This window comes from Cebidichthys violaceus, unplaced genomic scaffold (assembly GCF_023349555.1).
Source record: "Cebidichthys violaceus isolate CVI_PGR_0920_01 unplaced genomic scaffold, fCebVio1.0.p SCAF_32, whole genome shotgun sequence".
NCBI classification, from domain to species: domain Eukaryota; kingdom Metazoa; phylum Chordata; class Actinopteri; order Perciformes; family Stichaeidae; genus Cebidichthys; species Cebidichthys violaceus.
This window is the reverse complement of record NW_027176506.1, coordinates 801,603-819,575: the sequence shown is the minus strand read 5'-3', so window position 1 is coordinate 819,575 and position 17,973 is coordinate 801,603. Positions and strand designations below refer to the sequence as shown.

Sequence of the window (17,973 nt, the reverse complement as noted above, 5' to 3'; positions counted from 1 at the left end):
ATTACTATGATTCTAAATTGTCATATACATGTGTTCAGGGTCAGGATGTTATGACATATGAGAAATTTGGAGCAGATTAGGCAATGTACAGCCGAGTTACAACAACTTCCTGTTTCATGGCGAATGGTGTTTTTTTGCCGCCACGCCACGGACACATAGTTCGATAACTTTTTGATCTTTGAGTATTGTTTCACTGCCAAGGTCTCGAGAGCATACTGACCAAATCTGAAGGCAATCGGGTTTAATCTCTAGGAGGAGTTTGTTAAAGTACGGCGCCTTGAAACGGTCCAAAAACGTCATAAAATTCAAAATGGCCGACTTCCTGTTTGGTTTAGGATTACCTCCTTTTGACTTTTTTGTACGTCCCATCACGTTCCACATACCTACCAAATTTCATACAGCTAGGTGAAACCCAAAGTTGGGGCTACTCTGTAGGGGGCGCTATCGAGCCAAAATGTCATGCCGCAGCTGGACACCCCAATAATACTGGAATTTTCACCACGATTGAATTTTGTGCCAAATTTCAAAAGATTCCCAGTATCCCAAGCACCTCCTTTTTGCGATGAAACTGGTACGATAATAATAATAATAATAAAAAACATTAGAATAACAATAGGTCCTCCGCTCCGACTATGTCGGTGCTCGGGCCCTAATAATAAACATAAGTATTACACAGAAATGTCACTATTAAAGTACTACTACTCCTCTAAGGGAGGAAAACAGTCGGTATTGAAAACAAGTCACATGTTGCAGGATCGGCCTTTTTCCTTCTTTTCTAACAGCATGTCTACGGCTAATTTAAATCAGTTTAGTGTATTCATATCACATGTTATTTGCCGTTTAGTTAAATTACAAACCGTTTCTTTAATCTGATGGTTGCTGGTTTTCGGCTCTATGTTATTTGGTTGCCATGGTTTCTCATGCATCAATTATTAGGAAACACAATTATTATTGCACAAAAGTACAGAAAACACATTGAACCTCTTAGGCCACACCCATTCTGCAGATTACTATGAATGAGCGCCATCTTATTCACCTTAAAATAGGTCTTTTAACAAAATCTTGGAGCATTTGTTCAGAGCTCTGCTGCTCCTCATTTCTTTTTGACAGCTCTCGGTTTTTTCCCCGCTGTTTTACGTTTTTTTGACAACAGAGTCGTATCAAATAACCAGCTGGTTCCGATTTACAATCAAATCAAAAGATATTTAATAACAAACAGAAGCTATACAATTACAAACTGAATTACATTATTAATAACAAAACAAACAAATACATTTCATGAAAGTGAGGCCCCGTCCGGGCCACGAGGCATGTCTGCATCATGGTCAGGAGGAGGTCTGATTCTGAGGCCCTGTCCGGGCCACGAGACAGATACGTATATCTGCATCATGGTCAGAAGAAGGTCTGATTCTGAGCCCATGTCCGGGCCACGAGACAGATACGTATATCTGCATCATGGTCAGGAGAAGGTCTGATTCTGAGCCCATGTCCGGGCCACGAGACAGATACGTATATCTGCATCATGGTCAGGAGAAGGTCTGATTCTGAGCCCATGTCCGGGCCACGAGACAGATACGTATATCTGCATCATGGTCAGGAGAAGGTCTGATTCTGAGCCCATGTCCGGGCCACGAGACAGATACGTATATCTGCATCATGGTCAGGAGAAGGTCTCATCCTCTCCTGGGATTTACAGTTCTTTGTCTCCCAAGAGTCACATTCCTCAGCCCATCGATCTGCTCCACGATTGGCTGAAATCTGATAAGCTCCCCCTTGGATCCTGACCCATTGTCCCGGGCAGACACCTCCGTCAACTACCTTCTTCCCCCGCAGATTTACACCTTCTGACATTCCTCAAACCCCCATCACAGACACTCAATATACATTCAATGACCACACTCCTTGGTTACTTCCTAAACACACTGTGACACATAATATCCAGCACTAGGAATGCTTTAAAACTTAGAATTCCTCACAGCCCCCATAAAACCAGGTAACTCACCTCCGGCCTGGTTCATATAGTATGTCATATATCTGGCATCGTCGTGAATGTATGGGGTATACGCCATCATAGGAGTCTTTAGAAAAACTGATTTATCGGTCTAAAGTGTAGCTTGACAAACACTTTTCCGTGTGTTTGTTCTGGTCATTTTTTAGCGATATCTCAACATCGTCAATAACTCTTTTGGAGAGAGAGCAGCGTAGTGCGGCTTGTCATAAGTCAGAGTGGGGATACTTCGTTGTTCATCAGCAGCATTTATACAGCTCAGGAGCGATACATGGCCGTCACCCACTGGCTGATAATCCACTATGTCGCTATAAACAGATATATATTATAACGACCTGCGTGAATGTTGGCCGGGTGTCGAAGTTTGTCCTGTAGTTCCATCTCTGGTTATTGGGTCTACACCAAGTGAGGCGTTACTGGCTAATGGAACATAAAAGCCGTTCACGGTCACAACTACGGACCTCCGGCAAACACCTACTTAAGAGTGAACCCTTAAGACAGGTCGTTGGCGGTGACTCGTAGTGATTGTGGGGACGGCTACACTGCTCTGTTTTAATTTGGAGCCCAACGACGGCTGCTCAGGGACTGCATGTATACGTCTGACTGGAGGCCCGTTTCAGAGTTCCCCTACCCCACACAGTTAATCTCATACGCTGTTTTTGACTCAGTTATTGAGATATCAAACAGACGCCAAGCGTTATTGGATTACGACTAAAACACTATGAATACCATAGAATTGACTGTTAGAAAGCAGATTATTAAGGGTACAGATTTCATGGGGGTCCTAGCAAGCGATCCGCTCCCAAAAGCCCCCGTGTGTAAATGCCCCGCTATGTTGATTAACACTCACCCTGCTAACATGGCGGGTGAGCACTGGCTATCTGTATTACAAAACACAGGAACGGCTAGTTCTTTGACAGTTTTGGGAACCCTCCAGATAGTCCCATGTTTCCAGAGACAGTTAACTTCAAGAACTGTATGGATGCATCTTATTCTAGAAAACGGGTCAGAACAATTGTGCTACATGTGGACAGCACTGTGTGTTTTCTATGGCACATACAGACTGTTAGACCTGTATGGAAATAATCCTGGTAATGATGATGCAATGGTTACCAGATGTGTTAACAGTACAACCTGCTGTGGGATCATGTTGTTTGTGTACAGTGTGTAATCTAATGATACAATGTGATGTAGCATGGATAACTTCTGAAAAAATAAAATAAATATAGAAGACAACTTTATCTACACAGAAAATCATTTTTATTTCACATGTTTGCAGGTAATACAACATCATCAGCAACAAGTATCAGGGAATACACACCACCAAACGTTGTACATTCACTGCTGCACAGTATAGAGGAAAACACTAAATCTAAAATACAGTCATTACGTCACAGGGGTAGAGAAACACATCATCACCATCATCATCATCATCATCATCATATATCCTGCAACAGCCCTACACACCTTTGTGTTGGGGATGGCAGGTAGCGGTACATTTAAATCAGCTAATGTTTTAAAAACCTCCACCCAGTAGGTCTAGAACAGTCTAAACATGAAGAGCTGCAGTGACACCTTTCACTGAATCATACAGGCGTGAACCTCTGACCGTGTGGTTCTCTGTGATAATGTCACCCTGGTCAGAGTCAACCCATCCAACATGTATTGAGCATTTCTCTTGCTCTCTTTAGGCATGTGTTTTATAACAGCCCCTACAAGCAGGTCCTTCTGTTCCCCGTCATTAGTGGAATCATCATCACCCTGAGAAACGAGGAGACTTCAGAGCCCCTTACTGTCATCGGGGGGGCACTGATAAGGTCAACATCACCAGAGCCAAGTATCTCTGTAAAACACTGGCAGATTTGTTAGTCTTCTCATACATGTGTGTGTGTCAGGCATGTTCAACACATCAGTCATGGCTCTATCCACTTGTCTTATAGAACCAGAGTTTTGATGCTGCTGCTGCTTTAATGCATCCGTCTGATGCTAGGGGACCATAAACATGTTTGGGTGTGCTCCATAGTTCCGTCCCTCTGTTGATGAGGCTAACTATAAAGGGAATCGCGGCCCCTAATAGTGGCAGTAAACCTCCTCCTGTCTGATTGAGAGTCTTCTTCTTCTTTGTGAGTTTAACCTTTTCATCGGTGACCTGTCTGATAAGAGCCTTCCTCTTCCTTAAAAGCTTGTACTGTTTGTCAGTCAAAGTGATATAACCTCTCAACACGTTGAGAGCTATCTCTCACACAGAGTTAATAAAGTCTACGTTTGCATTACTCACAATGACCCGCCTCACGTCCGGCGACGATTTATAGATCAACTCCAGCAGAGACAAATTCCTCTGCATGTGTAACCCTCTGATCCAGATAGTTTATTATTATTATTATTGAAGCACAAATTGCGCAACCAATCGCGAATTGCGCGCTACCATATAAATATCCGGGTTCGATAAGTCACTTCCTGTTTACATTCCACTGGACAGAAACTGAAGAACAGCGACCGAACGTTCTAAGCCGTAACCAAACCATTGTCTCTTGAACAGCAGTCAGCGGTCAGGTTTTTTGTTGACTCAGGGTTCCGGATCAATCCGGATCACCTGCGAAGGTTGAGATGGCGAGCTACAGGACGGAGCATTCCCTGGACCGCAATTCCCCTTCCTGTCCACAATATGTGTGGTAGGATCGAACAGAACTGAGCGTTCTGAACGTATTGAGGAATGAACTGAACTAAGAGTTATGAACTGTACTGAGGAATGAACTTTTTGAGTTATGAACTTTTTGATAAATAACTGAATTGATTTATGAACTTTTTGATAAATTAACTAACTGAAACTTATGAACTGTACTTAATAGTTTGCATGTAATGGAATCTGTTTGTTAAAAAAGAAAAGAATTATAATATAACTTGTGCTTAAACTTACCTGTGACTCTCTGTGGTTCCTTTGCAAAAATTGGGCTCCGTAGATGAGCCTAGAATCTTTTACCTTTACAACTGGTCCTTAAAATTCCTTTTAATTTAATTAAAAGACCGCACAGGTTACACATGCGTGACGACATTGTTACCTCTTTTGTTGTTTAGGGATGTATGCAACCGGCTGCTCTGATAGCAAAGCTGTTCTGAGTCTCAAATGATCAGGGTCTTTGCCTACAGTGTCACACACACCGTCATCATGTGTGCACTGGTGTTCTGATTGGCTACAAAGGAGTGACTAGACCAACCAGTGACTCTGCCTGACAACTGAGGCATTTTTTGCGTTTAATGTTACCCCCTTGCATTTGACCTGAGTTTTGCCCTGAACAGTGTTGTAGGCATAACACTTTGGACCCCCCCCCCGAGACAAACTGTGATGTAATCTTACTCAGGGAGACCACACACACACACACACACACACACACACACACACACACACACAGTATATTTTGTCCATGAACACTCTGTACTGACGGCCGTAGGTACTTTGGTGACAGGATTCATAGCAGAGGGTACGTGACATTTGACACACCCGTGGAAAAAACACCCTGCAAACTCATAGCAGGTGTCTGCCGCTGTATTAATGCCATCAACATAGAAAGGGGGAACAGATGCTCCCCATGATTGAGGGCATGTCTGATCTCAAGTGTGTGTGTGTGTGTGTGTGTGTGTATGTGTGTCATCGGGGGGGCACTGATAAGGTCAACATCACCAGAGCCAAGTATCTCTGTAAAACACTGGCAGATTTGTTAGTCTTCTCATACATGTGTGTGTGTCAGGCATGTTCAACACATCAGTCATGGCTCTATCCACTTGTCTTATAGAACCAGAGTTTTGATGCTGCTGCTGCTTTAATGCATCCGTCTGATGCTAGGGGACCATAAACATGTTTGGGTGTGCTCCATAGTTCCGTCCCTCTGTTGATGAGGCTAATGACTTCTGGTGACTAGTAGTTCTTTTGATTACCAATGTTGATGCACTTATTGTAAGTCGCTTTGGATAAAAGCGTCTGCTAAATGACTGTAATGTAATGTGTGTGTGTGTGTGTGTGTGTGTGTGTGTGTGTGTGTGTGTGTGTGTGTGTGTGTGTGTGTGTGTGTGTGTGTGTGTGTGTGTGTGTGTGTGTGTGTGTGTGTGTGTGACAAACGGAACAAGTTGTGTGCACTCCAGAAAAGACGCCCGATAAACAGTGCAGGCTCTGCATAACACTTCTACATCACTGATGCAGTAGCGCCTGATCTCTGTCTGGAGATCAAATGTTTCATCAGGAATGGTGTCATACCAACTCATGGAGGTTTTGTCACCATCACACATCTCATTGTAACCATAGTCAGCTGGAGAGAGAGAGAGAGAGAGAGAGAGAGAGAGAGAGAGAGAGAGACAGACAGACAGACAGACAGACAGACAGACAGACAGACAGACAGACAGACAGACAGACAGACAGACAGAGAGAAGGGTATTTACCTGTGTAATACTCATTCGCCCTAGTGTTGAATTTGTGGGGAAAGCCTTTCATCAGATCCTCAAAGCCTAAAGCTGCAGGTGTTTGACAGGTGCATGGGCAGAAAGCTGAATGAGTCAATCCACCGCTGGTTGTAAGCACTGTCACACATTAATATAACCCTGCTCCCCCTCATGGTCACCATGGGGGTGATCTGTTGTTTAACAAAGTACTCCAACAAGAGGTAACTGTCGAAGCCGGACGCATTATGTGCGATGAAGGTATACCCACGGTGCTTCACAAACGCATCCACACAGTTCAATGTGTTGAAACAAAACTTGTTTCCCTCAATATCCATAGCGCATACAAAATGTGCCTCATGCTTACCGTTATGATACCGAGTCTCAAAATCAAAGAATATGTATTTCGATTGCACCTCTTTTTTCTTCAGGGGCTGAATAAAACATTCATGGGGTTCATCACTCTCCATTATCCTCTCTCCACAGTGTGGACAAACAGAGGGCGCACACTTGTGTCTTTTTACCCGCCTTGTACGTTTTACCACAAGTCTCACAGTATTTCAACGCATCACAGGGGACGGCCCCATGGACTGCTTCAGGAAGCTTGTGCTGGTCATGACAGTGACTGGATTACACTCGGCACATTTCAGTGTGGGGCCTGTGTGTGTGTGTGTGTGTGTGTGTGTCATGCTGTGAAACAAACATTGCATCCTTGGGGGGGGGGTGGGTCATGTGTCTGGAAACATTGCAGTCGTTTACGGCCTGCATTGTGGTGAAATAGAATTTTCACACCCAGATGTCTCTCAAATTTGGGGACATCAGCAAATGATACACTGTGCATGTGATCAAAGCCAGCTGAACTGTGCAGTAGGGATGCAGATTCTAGTTTATCATGCTCAGGCATAGCGGCGCTGTTAAAATGTGCAAGACGGAGAGAAACAGAGTGTTGTCCCCTAGTGTGGAGGGTCATCATAGGGGATCTTCCCTAGTCTAAGCCGCCCTCCCCCGCTTCCCGACAGGAGGCCTCGGACCATGTCTGGGACTTGTTCAATGTCATTAAGCCTCTGAAACCAACAGGTCGCCCCAGTTCAAATGCATCAAAAGAGGGTATTACCCGTCTAAGAATAGGATCATCAGGACACTCTGGAGGGGCTGGAGGGGGCATGACCCCCCCACAATGAACAGTGACCCCGTTATTTGTCTCCAACTCAATAAGCAACTCGTCTGACTCAACAAGGCTGAGCATCAGACATCAGGCCTCGTCTCCCACACATTGATCAGAGGGGCAGCACTCCTCTCTGAGCTCCCCACAAAACACACAGGGGGAGCCGGGGGTCTATTTCAGGGACACAGGGCTCAATAACCCCCCTGACCCCCCTTCTGTCTCAACAGTCTCGTCTCTCACAGGTTGATCAACAACGCCAGCAAGCCTCTCTGAAGTTCCAGCATAACACACATGATGAGGAGGAGCGGTGTCAGTGTCATTAGATAACACAGTTCAGTACATAGACGGGTCACCATCTCTGTTGTGGCTATGGTCTCATAATGTGTAGGGAGTGAATATGTGGTGGGGGAGAGGGAGGAGGAGGAGAGAGGTGAGGTGCAAGAGGAGGAAGAGGAGCTCATGTCTGGTTCATGAGGTCCAGACAATGTACGAGTGCTCTGTGCCTGATGTAGGTCCATACTTTCATCACCGCAAAATCGCAAAATAATGCACCAAGCAGGTCTGTGTACCCCCCCCCCCCCCCCCCCCCATCTACAGGAGATACAGAACAGCATCTTCAGCAGCATCTTCAGCAGCATCTTCAGCAGCATCGTCAGCAGCATCGTCAGCAGCGAGCATGCTCTCTTTCAGGGCATTCTTTGGGCCTGATTAGGAAGCTGCAGTAACGCTGTTTGTCCTCATGGTCACAACAGCGTATAGCAGATGTTGTGTCCATGTCATAAAAAGCATGGGCAGCAACAGGAGTGTCTTTATCCTGAACATCCACACTATTATCATTAGCATCTGTACTAAGTTTTAAACATTTTTCGGGGGGGGGGGGGGGACATATTGACGCTCGTTATTGCGCCCCCAATGTGTAACCAACCACTCCAAGACATCAACATGTTCTTTACAAATGTTTGTGAATCACGTGGTTTTCGTTGAGAGGGTTTCAAGGGTTGTACCCATATCCATGATAACACTAACAGTCTCTGAATATGGCGAGGCCTCAGTGGGGGTGAGTGCCAATTCAGCGGGCGGCGAAACCTTTTCGTACTCACTGGTTGATGCAGCAGCCAGTCCGACGAGGCACCATGGTCCTCAACGAACAGAGGAGATGTGTGCAGTAACAGTCTCTGGTGAGGCCTCAGCATGGATGAGGGTTTACACCTCTAGGGACGGCTCATCACACAGGCTTGTGTTTCTTTTGGCTGAGCCCTCTCAGTCAAAACCCCTAATAAATGAAACAAGAGTTAAATGTATAGATGAAACAACTAGTCTTGAATGAGTGCATACCTTATAGGCCCCTCCTGCTGGATGTCCACAGACATGTCGATGCACTCGATCCAGCTGCTCTGACTCCAGCATACACAGGAGAACAGAGGCAGCCGAGCAGTCAGCTCGCTAATGAACAAAACAATAGTAATGTATATACACATAAATAAAACACATTTTGTTAAGTAAACTAGTCTTTAATGAGCACATACATTTTTTTTCTTCTCTTTTCAGTCCTCTTTAACGTTAATGATAATCTCCCGGGTTAGGATGAACTGATATCCAGAAGTATCTACAATGAAACCGATGAATATTCTCTGGGGGAAACAGAACAAGAGGATTTACACAGACGCTACTGTTCTCACCAGTTTTCAATCTCTTGGGCTGTAGTACGTATGGGTTCTAGATCTACGCACCACTGCTACGCTGCTGTTTCTGTGGCGACTGAAATCGTCAGGTGAATCTACAAGTATATGGATTGAAAATACATATAACATATAGGTGATCTGTTTTCAGTATCGTCATCACTGATATTTACCCAGAATGCTAGCTGATGATGAGAAACTTTAAAAACAATCCTGATTTTAAAATAAAACAAACATATGTCGCCGAAATAAATGGAAGAAGAAGAAAATACTCGTGAACCATGACCATGGTAGGGCAAAACAACAATGTGGAAGAAATGAACGGGGTGTTGGTTAACTTCTAACCTTCCCTTCCTCTCCAAGAGCCTACGTCTACGTCTGTGTTTGGGGGCGGGACTTAAGACTAAAGAGTAGAACAATATTCAATATGAACATAACTTACATTAAGCAGAACGTATTATACACAAAGAGGGCCATGAGCATACTTCTCTTCACTCAGGGCACCCACAAAAAGGGATATAAGGATGCTACTCCTGCAGAGGATGTAGAAACAAAAGGCTTTAAAAAGATCACCTGACACACTGGACACAGATGCTGTGGTCTTAGCCAATGTCCATGTGTCAGAGCTGGACATTGAGGAGCTGTGTGGCATTTGGGACCGACAAGAACTTCAGATACATACCTGACCATGAGATTGCCAAGTGTCCGGGTCCTGACTAATTCAAAGTGCCTTCACTGCCTGTGACAGTATCTGCATTTGCATCCAGGGATAAGAAGACATCTTGGTTTACCTGACATGGCAAAAGCGCCAAAGAGTCAGTGAAAAGGCTCTAAAAGGCATTCCAGGAGAGTTCATTCCCATTGTGGAGCACAGCGGTGGACTCTGAGGGATAGGGGGAACCACCCTAGGTCCCTTCATCACATTCTACCTACCATATGCAGGTGTTAAAGTGGGCAGAAACAATCCAGAACAGCGTTCCAGCACCTGAAATTAATAAGTAAATGCATCTGAATAGCAGTTTCATACACAATAATGTCAAGAGGGTTCAAATTTGCTGCAGGCTGGCTCCTGACTCCAGCTCATCCAAAACTCTGCTGCTAGGATTTTGACTCCGACTAGGAAGTCAGACCACATCTCACCGATCCTGGCTCTATTGTTTCTTTTAGGATTGATCTTAAGATATTATTGATCACAGGCCTCGACCTCCACCTTTGACCACCAAAATCTGAGTTCATCGTTGAGTCCAGCCGGACGTTTGTGCCAAATTGGAAGAATTCCCTGCAGGTGTGCCGAGAGAACAAACGTTGACGGACATTAATCGCCCTGGCCACGGCTGTGCGGAGGCCTGAAACCGCCTCCTCACAGTGCACGGCTCTGTGTCAATGTGGAGGAGATGTGGGAGCGTGTCAGTTGCCTCTCAATGGCCATCATGTCGGTGGCTAGAGGTAGCTTGTAGCTAACTGTGCTAACAGTAAAAACTATGGTGAAAGTGCTGACAGAGCCGACTGTTAACTGAAGGAGACCTGGCTCCATTGTGGCTTCTTGGATCAAGCTGCACTTGACGAGTGGACCGCACGACAGAACGGCGAGTCCAGTGAGACGAGAGGAGGACTCTGTTACGTCAATGACGCTTTGTGCTCAGTCAGTGGATGGACAATAGTTCCCTGATGACAACTTTTGAATGTGAAGATGCGGCTACATTACTGCTAGAGAGTTCTTTTGTTTCTGCTATCCTCCTGATGCAAATTTAAAAAATGTACAACTGTCATTTTCTTTTGTTCATCATGTTTTTGTAGCAAATGGACTTCAACTGCATGTCATTGTGTAACCCGGTGTTGCATTATGAAGATAAACTATCTGTGAAACTCTGAAGCCTGGTCGTTCAGGGGTCATGTTCTTTGTTTCCACTTCAGTTGATGAAGATCAGTGACATGAGTAGCTGAAATGGCTGCTACATAGAATTGAGTGAAAAATGGGGGAACAAACCACTGGTTCTGCAAGTATTTTCAAAGTTTACGGTGTTCGTAAGGCATACATGTTATGTATCCACAGGCGTATACATTTGAACCGTCATCAACCACAGCTCATCTCTTGATGGTTCATCCTGGCAAAAGAATGTACTCAACAAATGACTTCCAAAACTAAAGACACCGAAAGAAACTCCTCTCAAAGTGCAAGTCCATATCCACACAACCCATGTCTTTAAGTAGCCCCACCTTCTCATCCAGCTACAGCTGGTTTCGCTCACCATTGCTGTTGTGTATGCATGCCTATTGCTCACCATTGCTGTTGTGTATGCATGCCTATTGCTCACCATTGCTGTTGTGTATGCATGCCTATTGCTCACCATTGCTGTTGTGTATGCATGCCTATCTGAAGAGGGGCATTTTTTTCTAGCTGCCACTGTGGAGTTGTGTGGCAGCTGCAAATAGCCATACGATCAACCAGGCATACATCAACCCGTCGCTCAGAGGTCCTGGCGGCCGATCGACTCGGTCACGGCTGTTTTCTGTCCTGGCCCCACAGTGGTGGAATGAACTTCCCACTGACGTCAGGACAGCAGAGTCGCTGCTCATCTTTCATCAGGCTGAAAACCCACCTCTTCAAGAAGTGCTACCCTGAGCCTTCCACTCACCACTTATTGTTTTCATACTAGCTTGTTGCACTTATTGTATTCGTATTACTTATAGCACTAACTGTTTTTCTTGTTTCTGTACTTTGGCTCTGAGTTATGCTCTGCTTCAGGCTCTTAGATGCTTGTTTAAAGGAAATGTACTTATGACTTCTGGTGACTAGTAGTTCTTTTGATTACCAATGTTGATGCACTTATTGTAAGTCGCTTTGGATTAAAGCGTCTGCTAAATGACTGTAATGTAATGTAATGTAATGCATACAAAGTGATGCTTCCCAGTTCTTTAAAGTAACATGACACGAGACTTAAAGACACTTGTTTTGGCCTACATTATATTTCTAGGAATCAAGGAACATTGAGTAAAGGTTGAGTAAAGGTTGATAAAAGTGTTAACAACTTTCCTGTCAGTGTCCTGTAGCCGACCATCCTTCTGGCTAAAGACTGAGCTGCTGCATCACACCTGCCTAAGTAGATTAGCCTGGACAATTGGACTGTGCCATTCTACAACAGCCAGAGGGGTGTTCTCAGGAGCACCTACATCTGCGCCACAGAGGGGGAATGTCTTCTCTCCCCTGCAATCAGTATGGACTGGTGTGCGTTGTATATGTCATGCAGTTAGGAGATGGGGAGGCAGTGTCTGTTGTTCAGAAGACTGTGTTGTATTAAACTGTGTTAAAAGTTCTGTTTAGTTAAGTTGTGCTTAGACTTTAGAGTAATTATGTTAAGTGTATATAGTTATGATTTGTCACTTTGGCTTGATTTTGTTACGCTTCTTAATTATTGTAAATACTAGTACTACTCCCAGCTGTATGTGTACCCTGGTCCCTCTCAAGTTGAAAGAATGCAAATTTGAAACAATTCCACCAGTGATTTCTAGATCAGACAGGGACCCACTCTGAATGGCAGTTTCTTGCCCAGGGTCTGGGAGGAGCCACTCTGATATGTGTCGTCTTGTGCTGTTGATAAATTGTGTGCAGGTGGACTGAGGGAGAGACCAGCCAGACCCACTGTAGGAAGACTCTGCAGCCGTTTAAATTAATGCTTCTTGCTGCAACCGCTGCTGTATGTTGCCATGTAGGCCGAGCTTATGCCATGAGACGCCACGTCTTCATTCGAATAGATGTTGCATTTCACAAAGCATTTTCTTTCTTGTGATTCACGATTTAAAAAATATATGCACATTAACTTCCTTAATCATTACACGCAGCGTGAAAGAGTGATTATGATGCACAAACTTTAAACATTCCAAAATGAACATTTCTGAAATCTCACTTTTTCAAAAAGACCCACAACATACATCATGAGTGAGGTAGGGCTATTAAGGAGGAATGTATTCATGTTCCACATTTTGGGTAGTAGGTGACTCATAATAATGTTATTTATGTAAATAAGTAATATACTGTGTAGCTTGCCTCTGTACAAATACTATCATATATATGACTTTGTTTAATGTATTGCCTATGCATTTGTATGTTCTATGTTTTGTATTTCAGGCCAGGTATTTAAAGTACACTCATCTACTCATCTATTCCTTGATGTTGTTCATCTAAATCTGACTTTGGTTCTCTTATTCTTAATACAAACACAATCAAGGACAATGTATTTGAAGCACTGGCTGCATAACTGTGTCCAAAGGTAACAGCTCTAATTGTAGTCTAGCTCCACCAGAGGGTCCATGTCATTGATTATGTCAAGACTCTTGTCTTACTCAAGTCTCAAGTCTGTCTTTTACTCTGCTGCACAAAATTGTCTATTTTTCCAGAAAAATTGTCTTTCACTCTCTTTTATTGTTAAACAGCATTTCATTCATTCAGTCTGGTAAGCACTCTCAAATGAATAAATCAATTTGTGAAAATGTCCTCTCTTTTTATTTAACATATTCCAAATATGTCTTCAAATAATTCAGTTTCCTAAAAGTACAGTACGACTTGTCAGTTCACAACAGTACACAAATATATTTAGTTATTCCTTAACAACTTCTATTCAGTCATCGGTGAGCACATGTTAAATGTTCTCAAGGAAAAAGACAAAAAGAACAATGAAAATCAGAAGTGAAGGTGAAACATATTAGTTTGGCCACATGGTGGCAACATATACGGGCTCAGTTGTCGTCATCGTCATCATCAAAGACATCAGCTACAGTCCTGTGGATAGAGAGACAAACAGGTCACAGACTGTAGTTCATTAATGTTTGGACAGGTTTCAAACAGTGTAAACATGACTTACTTGTAGATAGATCCAGTCACTTCATCAAGAAAACCCCCTGAAGAAAAAAGACAGAGTAAGTGAGAGCTGGAGTCATTTGATTGATTTAAGTTGAACTTCCTTTTAGGAATAAAATTAGACTATGTTTAGTTTACATATACTACAGTCTCCACACCCTGTGCGACTCCCAGCAGTACGCTCTCTGCTCTGCTACTGCTAACCGGCTTTCAACTCTACTGTCCTGCCTCCGCGATGGTGGAGCGAGCTCCCCATTGACACATCTTCATCTACAACTCATCTGTCCACAATGCACCTTGGCCCATAAAATAAAATACGAAACATAAAAACCCTTTCTCTTATTGTCTTTGAATGTCTTCATGTTGCACTTGAAGAAGTACGTCATATTTGATGAAGTTTATATGCCTGCGTGATTCTTGCAATTTTTGGGGTTTGTATCCCAGTGGTTGAACGCACTTATTGTTACTTTGGATAAAACCGACAGCTAAATGAATGTAATGTCTTCCGATACTGTATGGGAAAGAAAACTCTCCACTTGTTTGCTTAAGTGCAGGACGTTAGGAGTGATCAGTTGAAATGAGCAACAAGACCTTCTCACTGATGTGATACTGTGGCAGCTCTGCATTTACTCACCGGGCTGGCAAAGAGTTTGGCAAGCAGGACACACATGGCAGTAACTGCACATCTGTGAACAAGAAAGAAAGTAATGAATACAGAAAACAGAAATGAAAACATTTCCATAGTATGCATTTGTATGATGGCTGAAGATGTAACGTTAGTGAATGCTTCTGTGTCTGACTCTGGACAGAGTGCTTGCACTGCTGTTTAGTCAGATGGAAAAGTGAAAGCTGTATTGTTCTTAATGATTTTGGTCATTTAGAAAGCCTTTAGAGCAGGGACCCAGACACCGCTGTATCTGGACACTGGACCTACAACCGATAATTGAGAATTATAACGTTTTGACGGAGCGCTTCTATTTTAACTCCCGCAGCTTTTCCAACCTTTACAGTACTCGTTCAGCGGTCCAGGAAAGACACCGACCAATTACATGCGTATTAAATCACATCACGTGATGCTGCTCAGCCAATCAAATATGTGTATTCTGATAAACTTCCCGACTCAAGTGAGTTTTACACACACAGGAGAGACAGGAGCCTGTCTCTCCTGTGTAAAAGACAGACTTGTGTACTCTGACTAATACTCAGTCAGAGTATTATTCTCTGACTGAGTAGTCAGAGAATAATACGTGAGACAGAGAAGTTATTTCACATGACGTTCTCCAAAAAGAGAAAAGTGGTCAGAGAGACCAGAGAGACCAGAACCTTTAACCAAGAATGGACAGACTCTTAAATGTTCATTCTTCCTACAGACGGTTTAAAACCAGTGTGTCTAAAACCAGTATGTCTCATATGTTCAGTGTAAACCAGTGTGTCTCATGTGTTCAGTTTAAAACCAGTGTGTCTCATGTGTTCAGTTTTAAACCAGTGTGTCTCATGTGTTCAGTTTAAAACCAGTGTGTCTCATGTGTTCAGTTTTAAACCAGTATGTCTCATGTGTTCAGTGTAAACCAGTGTGTCTCATGTGTTCAGTTTTAAACCAGTGTGTCTCATGTGTTCAGTTTAAAACCAGTGTGTCTCATGTGTTCAGTTTAAATCAGTGTGTCTCATGTGTTCAGTTTTAAACCAGTATGTCTCATGTGTTCAGTTTAAACCAGTATGTCTCATGTGTTCAGTTTAAAACCAGTATGTCTCATGTGTTCAGTTTAAACCAGTGTGTCTCATGTGTTCAGTTTAAACCAGTGTGTCTCATGTGTTCAGTTTAAAACCAGTGTGTCTCATGTGTTCAGTTTAAACCAGTGTGTCTCATGTGTTCAGTTTAAACCAGTGTGTCTCATGTGTTCAGTTTAAACCAGTGTGTCTCATGTGTTCAGTTTAAACCAGTGTGTCTCATGTGTTCAGTTTAAACCAGTGTGTCTCATGTGTTCAGTTTAAAACCAGTGTGTCTCATTTGTTCAGTTTAAACCAGTGTGTCTCATGTGTTCAGTTTAAAACCAGTGTGTCTCATTTGTTCAGTTTAAACCAGTGTGTCTCATGTGTTCAGTTTAAAACCAGTGTGTCTCATGTGTTCAGTTTTAAACCAGTGTGTCTCATGTGTTCAGTTTAAAACCAGTATGTCTCATGTGTTCAGTTTAAACCAGTGTGTCTCATGTGTTCAGTTTAAACCAGTGTGTCTCATGTGTTCAGTTTAAAACCAGTATGTCTCATGTGTTCAGTTTAAACCAGTGTGTCTCATGTGTTCAGTTTAAACCAGTGTGTCTCATGTGTTCAGTTTAAAACCAGTGTGTCTCATGTGTTCAGTTTAAACCAGTGTGTCTCATGTGTTCAGTTTAAACCAGTGTGTCTCATGTGTTCAGTTTAAACCAGTGTGTCTCATGTGTTCAGTTTAAACCAGTGTGTCTCATGTGTTCAGTTTAAACCAGTGTGTCTCATGTGTTCAGTTTAAAACCAGTGTGTCTCATTTGTTCAGTTTAAACCAGTGTGTCTCATGTGTTCAGTTTAAAACCAGTGTGTCTCATTTGTTCAGTTTAAACCAGTGTGTCTCATGTGTTCAGTTTAAAACCAGTGTGTCTCATGTGTTCAGTTTTAAACCAGTGTGTCTCATGTGTTCAGTTTAAAACCAGTATGTCTCATGTGTTCAGTTTAAACCAGTGTGTCTCATGTGTTCAGTTTAAACCAGTGTGTCTCATGTGTTCAGTTTAAAACCAGTGTGTCTCAGGTATTCAGTTTAAACCAGTGTGTCTCATGTGTTCAGTTTAAACCAGTGTGTCTCATGTGTTCAGTTTAAAACCAGTATGTCTCATGTGTTCAGTGTAAACCAGTGTGTCTCATGTGTTCAGTTTTAAACCAGTATGTCTCATGTGTTCAGTTTAAAACCAGTGTGTCTCATGTGTTCAGTTTACACCAGTGTGTCTCATTTGTTCAGTTTAAACCAAGTTGTCTCATTTGTTCAGTTTAAACCAGTGTGTCTCATGTGTTCAGTTTAAACCAGTGTGTCTCATGTGTTCAGTTTTAAACCAGTATGTCTCATGTGTTCAGTTTAAAACCAGTGTGTCTCATGTGTTCAGTTTAAACCAGTATGTCTCATGTGTTCAGTTTAAAACCAGTATGTCTCATGTGTTCAGTTTAAACCAGTGTGTCTCATGTGTTCAGTTTAAACCAGTGTGTCTCATGTGTTCAGTTTAAACCAGTGTGTCTCATGTGTTCAGTTTAAACCAGTGTGTCTCATGTGTTCAGTTTAAACCAGTGTGTCTCATGTGTTCAGTTTAAACCAGTGTGTCTCATGTGTTCAGTTTAAAACCAGTGTGTCTCATTTGTTCAGTTTAAACCAGTGTGTCTCATGTGTTCAATTTAAAACCAGTGTGTCTCATGTGTTCAGTTTTAAACCAGTGTGTCTCATGTGTTCAGTTTTAAACCAGTGTGTCTCATGTGTTCAGTTTAAACCAGTGTGTCTCATGTGTTCAGTTTTAAACCAGTATGTCTCATGTGTTCAGTTTAAAACCAGTGTGTCTCATGTGTTCAGTTTAAACCAGTATGTCTCATGTGTTCAGTTTAAAACCAGTATGTCTCATGTGTTCAGTTTAAACCAGTGTGTCTCATGTGTTCAGTTTAAACCAGTGTGTCTCATGTGTTCAGTTCAAAACCAGTGTGTCTCATGTGTTCAGTTTAAACCAGTGTGTCTCATGTGTTCAGTTTAAACCAGTGTGTCTCATGTGTTCAGTTTAAAACCAGTGTGTCTCATGTGTTCAGTTTAAACCAGTGTGTCTCATGTGTTCAGTTT

General features: G+C 42.9%; 1 protein-coding gene across 1 annotated transcript in view; it reads right to left on the bottom strand.

The window, feature by feature from the left end:
* Positions 1-13,680: 13,680 nt before the first annotated feature.
* LOC137882480 (sarcoplasmic reticulum histidine-rich calcium-binding protein) overlaps positions 13,681-17,973 on the bottom strand; it is a 29,305-nt gene continuing 25,012 nt past the window's right edge. The window contains exons 4-6 of the mRNA XM_068724814.1: positions 14,770-14,821; positions 14,140-14,176; positions 13,681-14,057 (exon numbers count right to left, since the gene is read on the bottom strand). Of these exons, the coding sequence (XP_068580915.1) occupies positions 14,015-14,057; positions 14,140-14,176; positions 14,770-14,821 (132 nt within the window). The 3' untranslated portion in view covers positions 13,681-14,014. The remainder of the gene's footprint in view (positions 14,058-14,139; positions 14,177-14,769; positions 14,822-17,973) is intronic.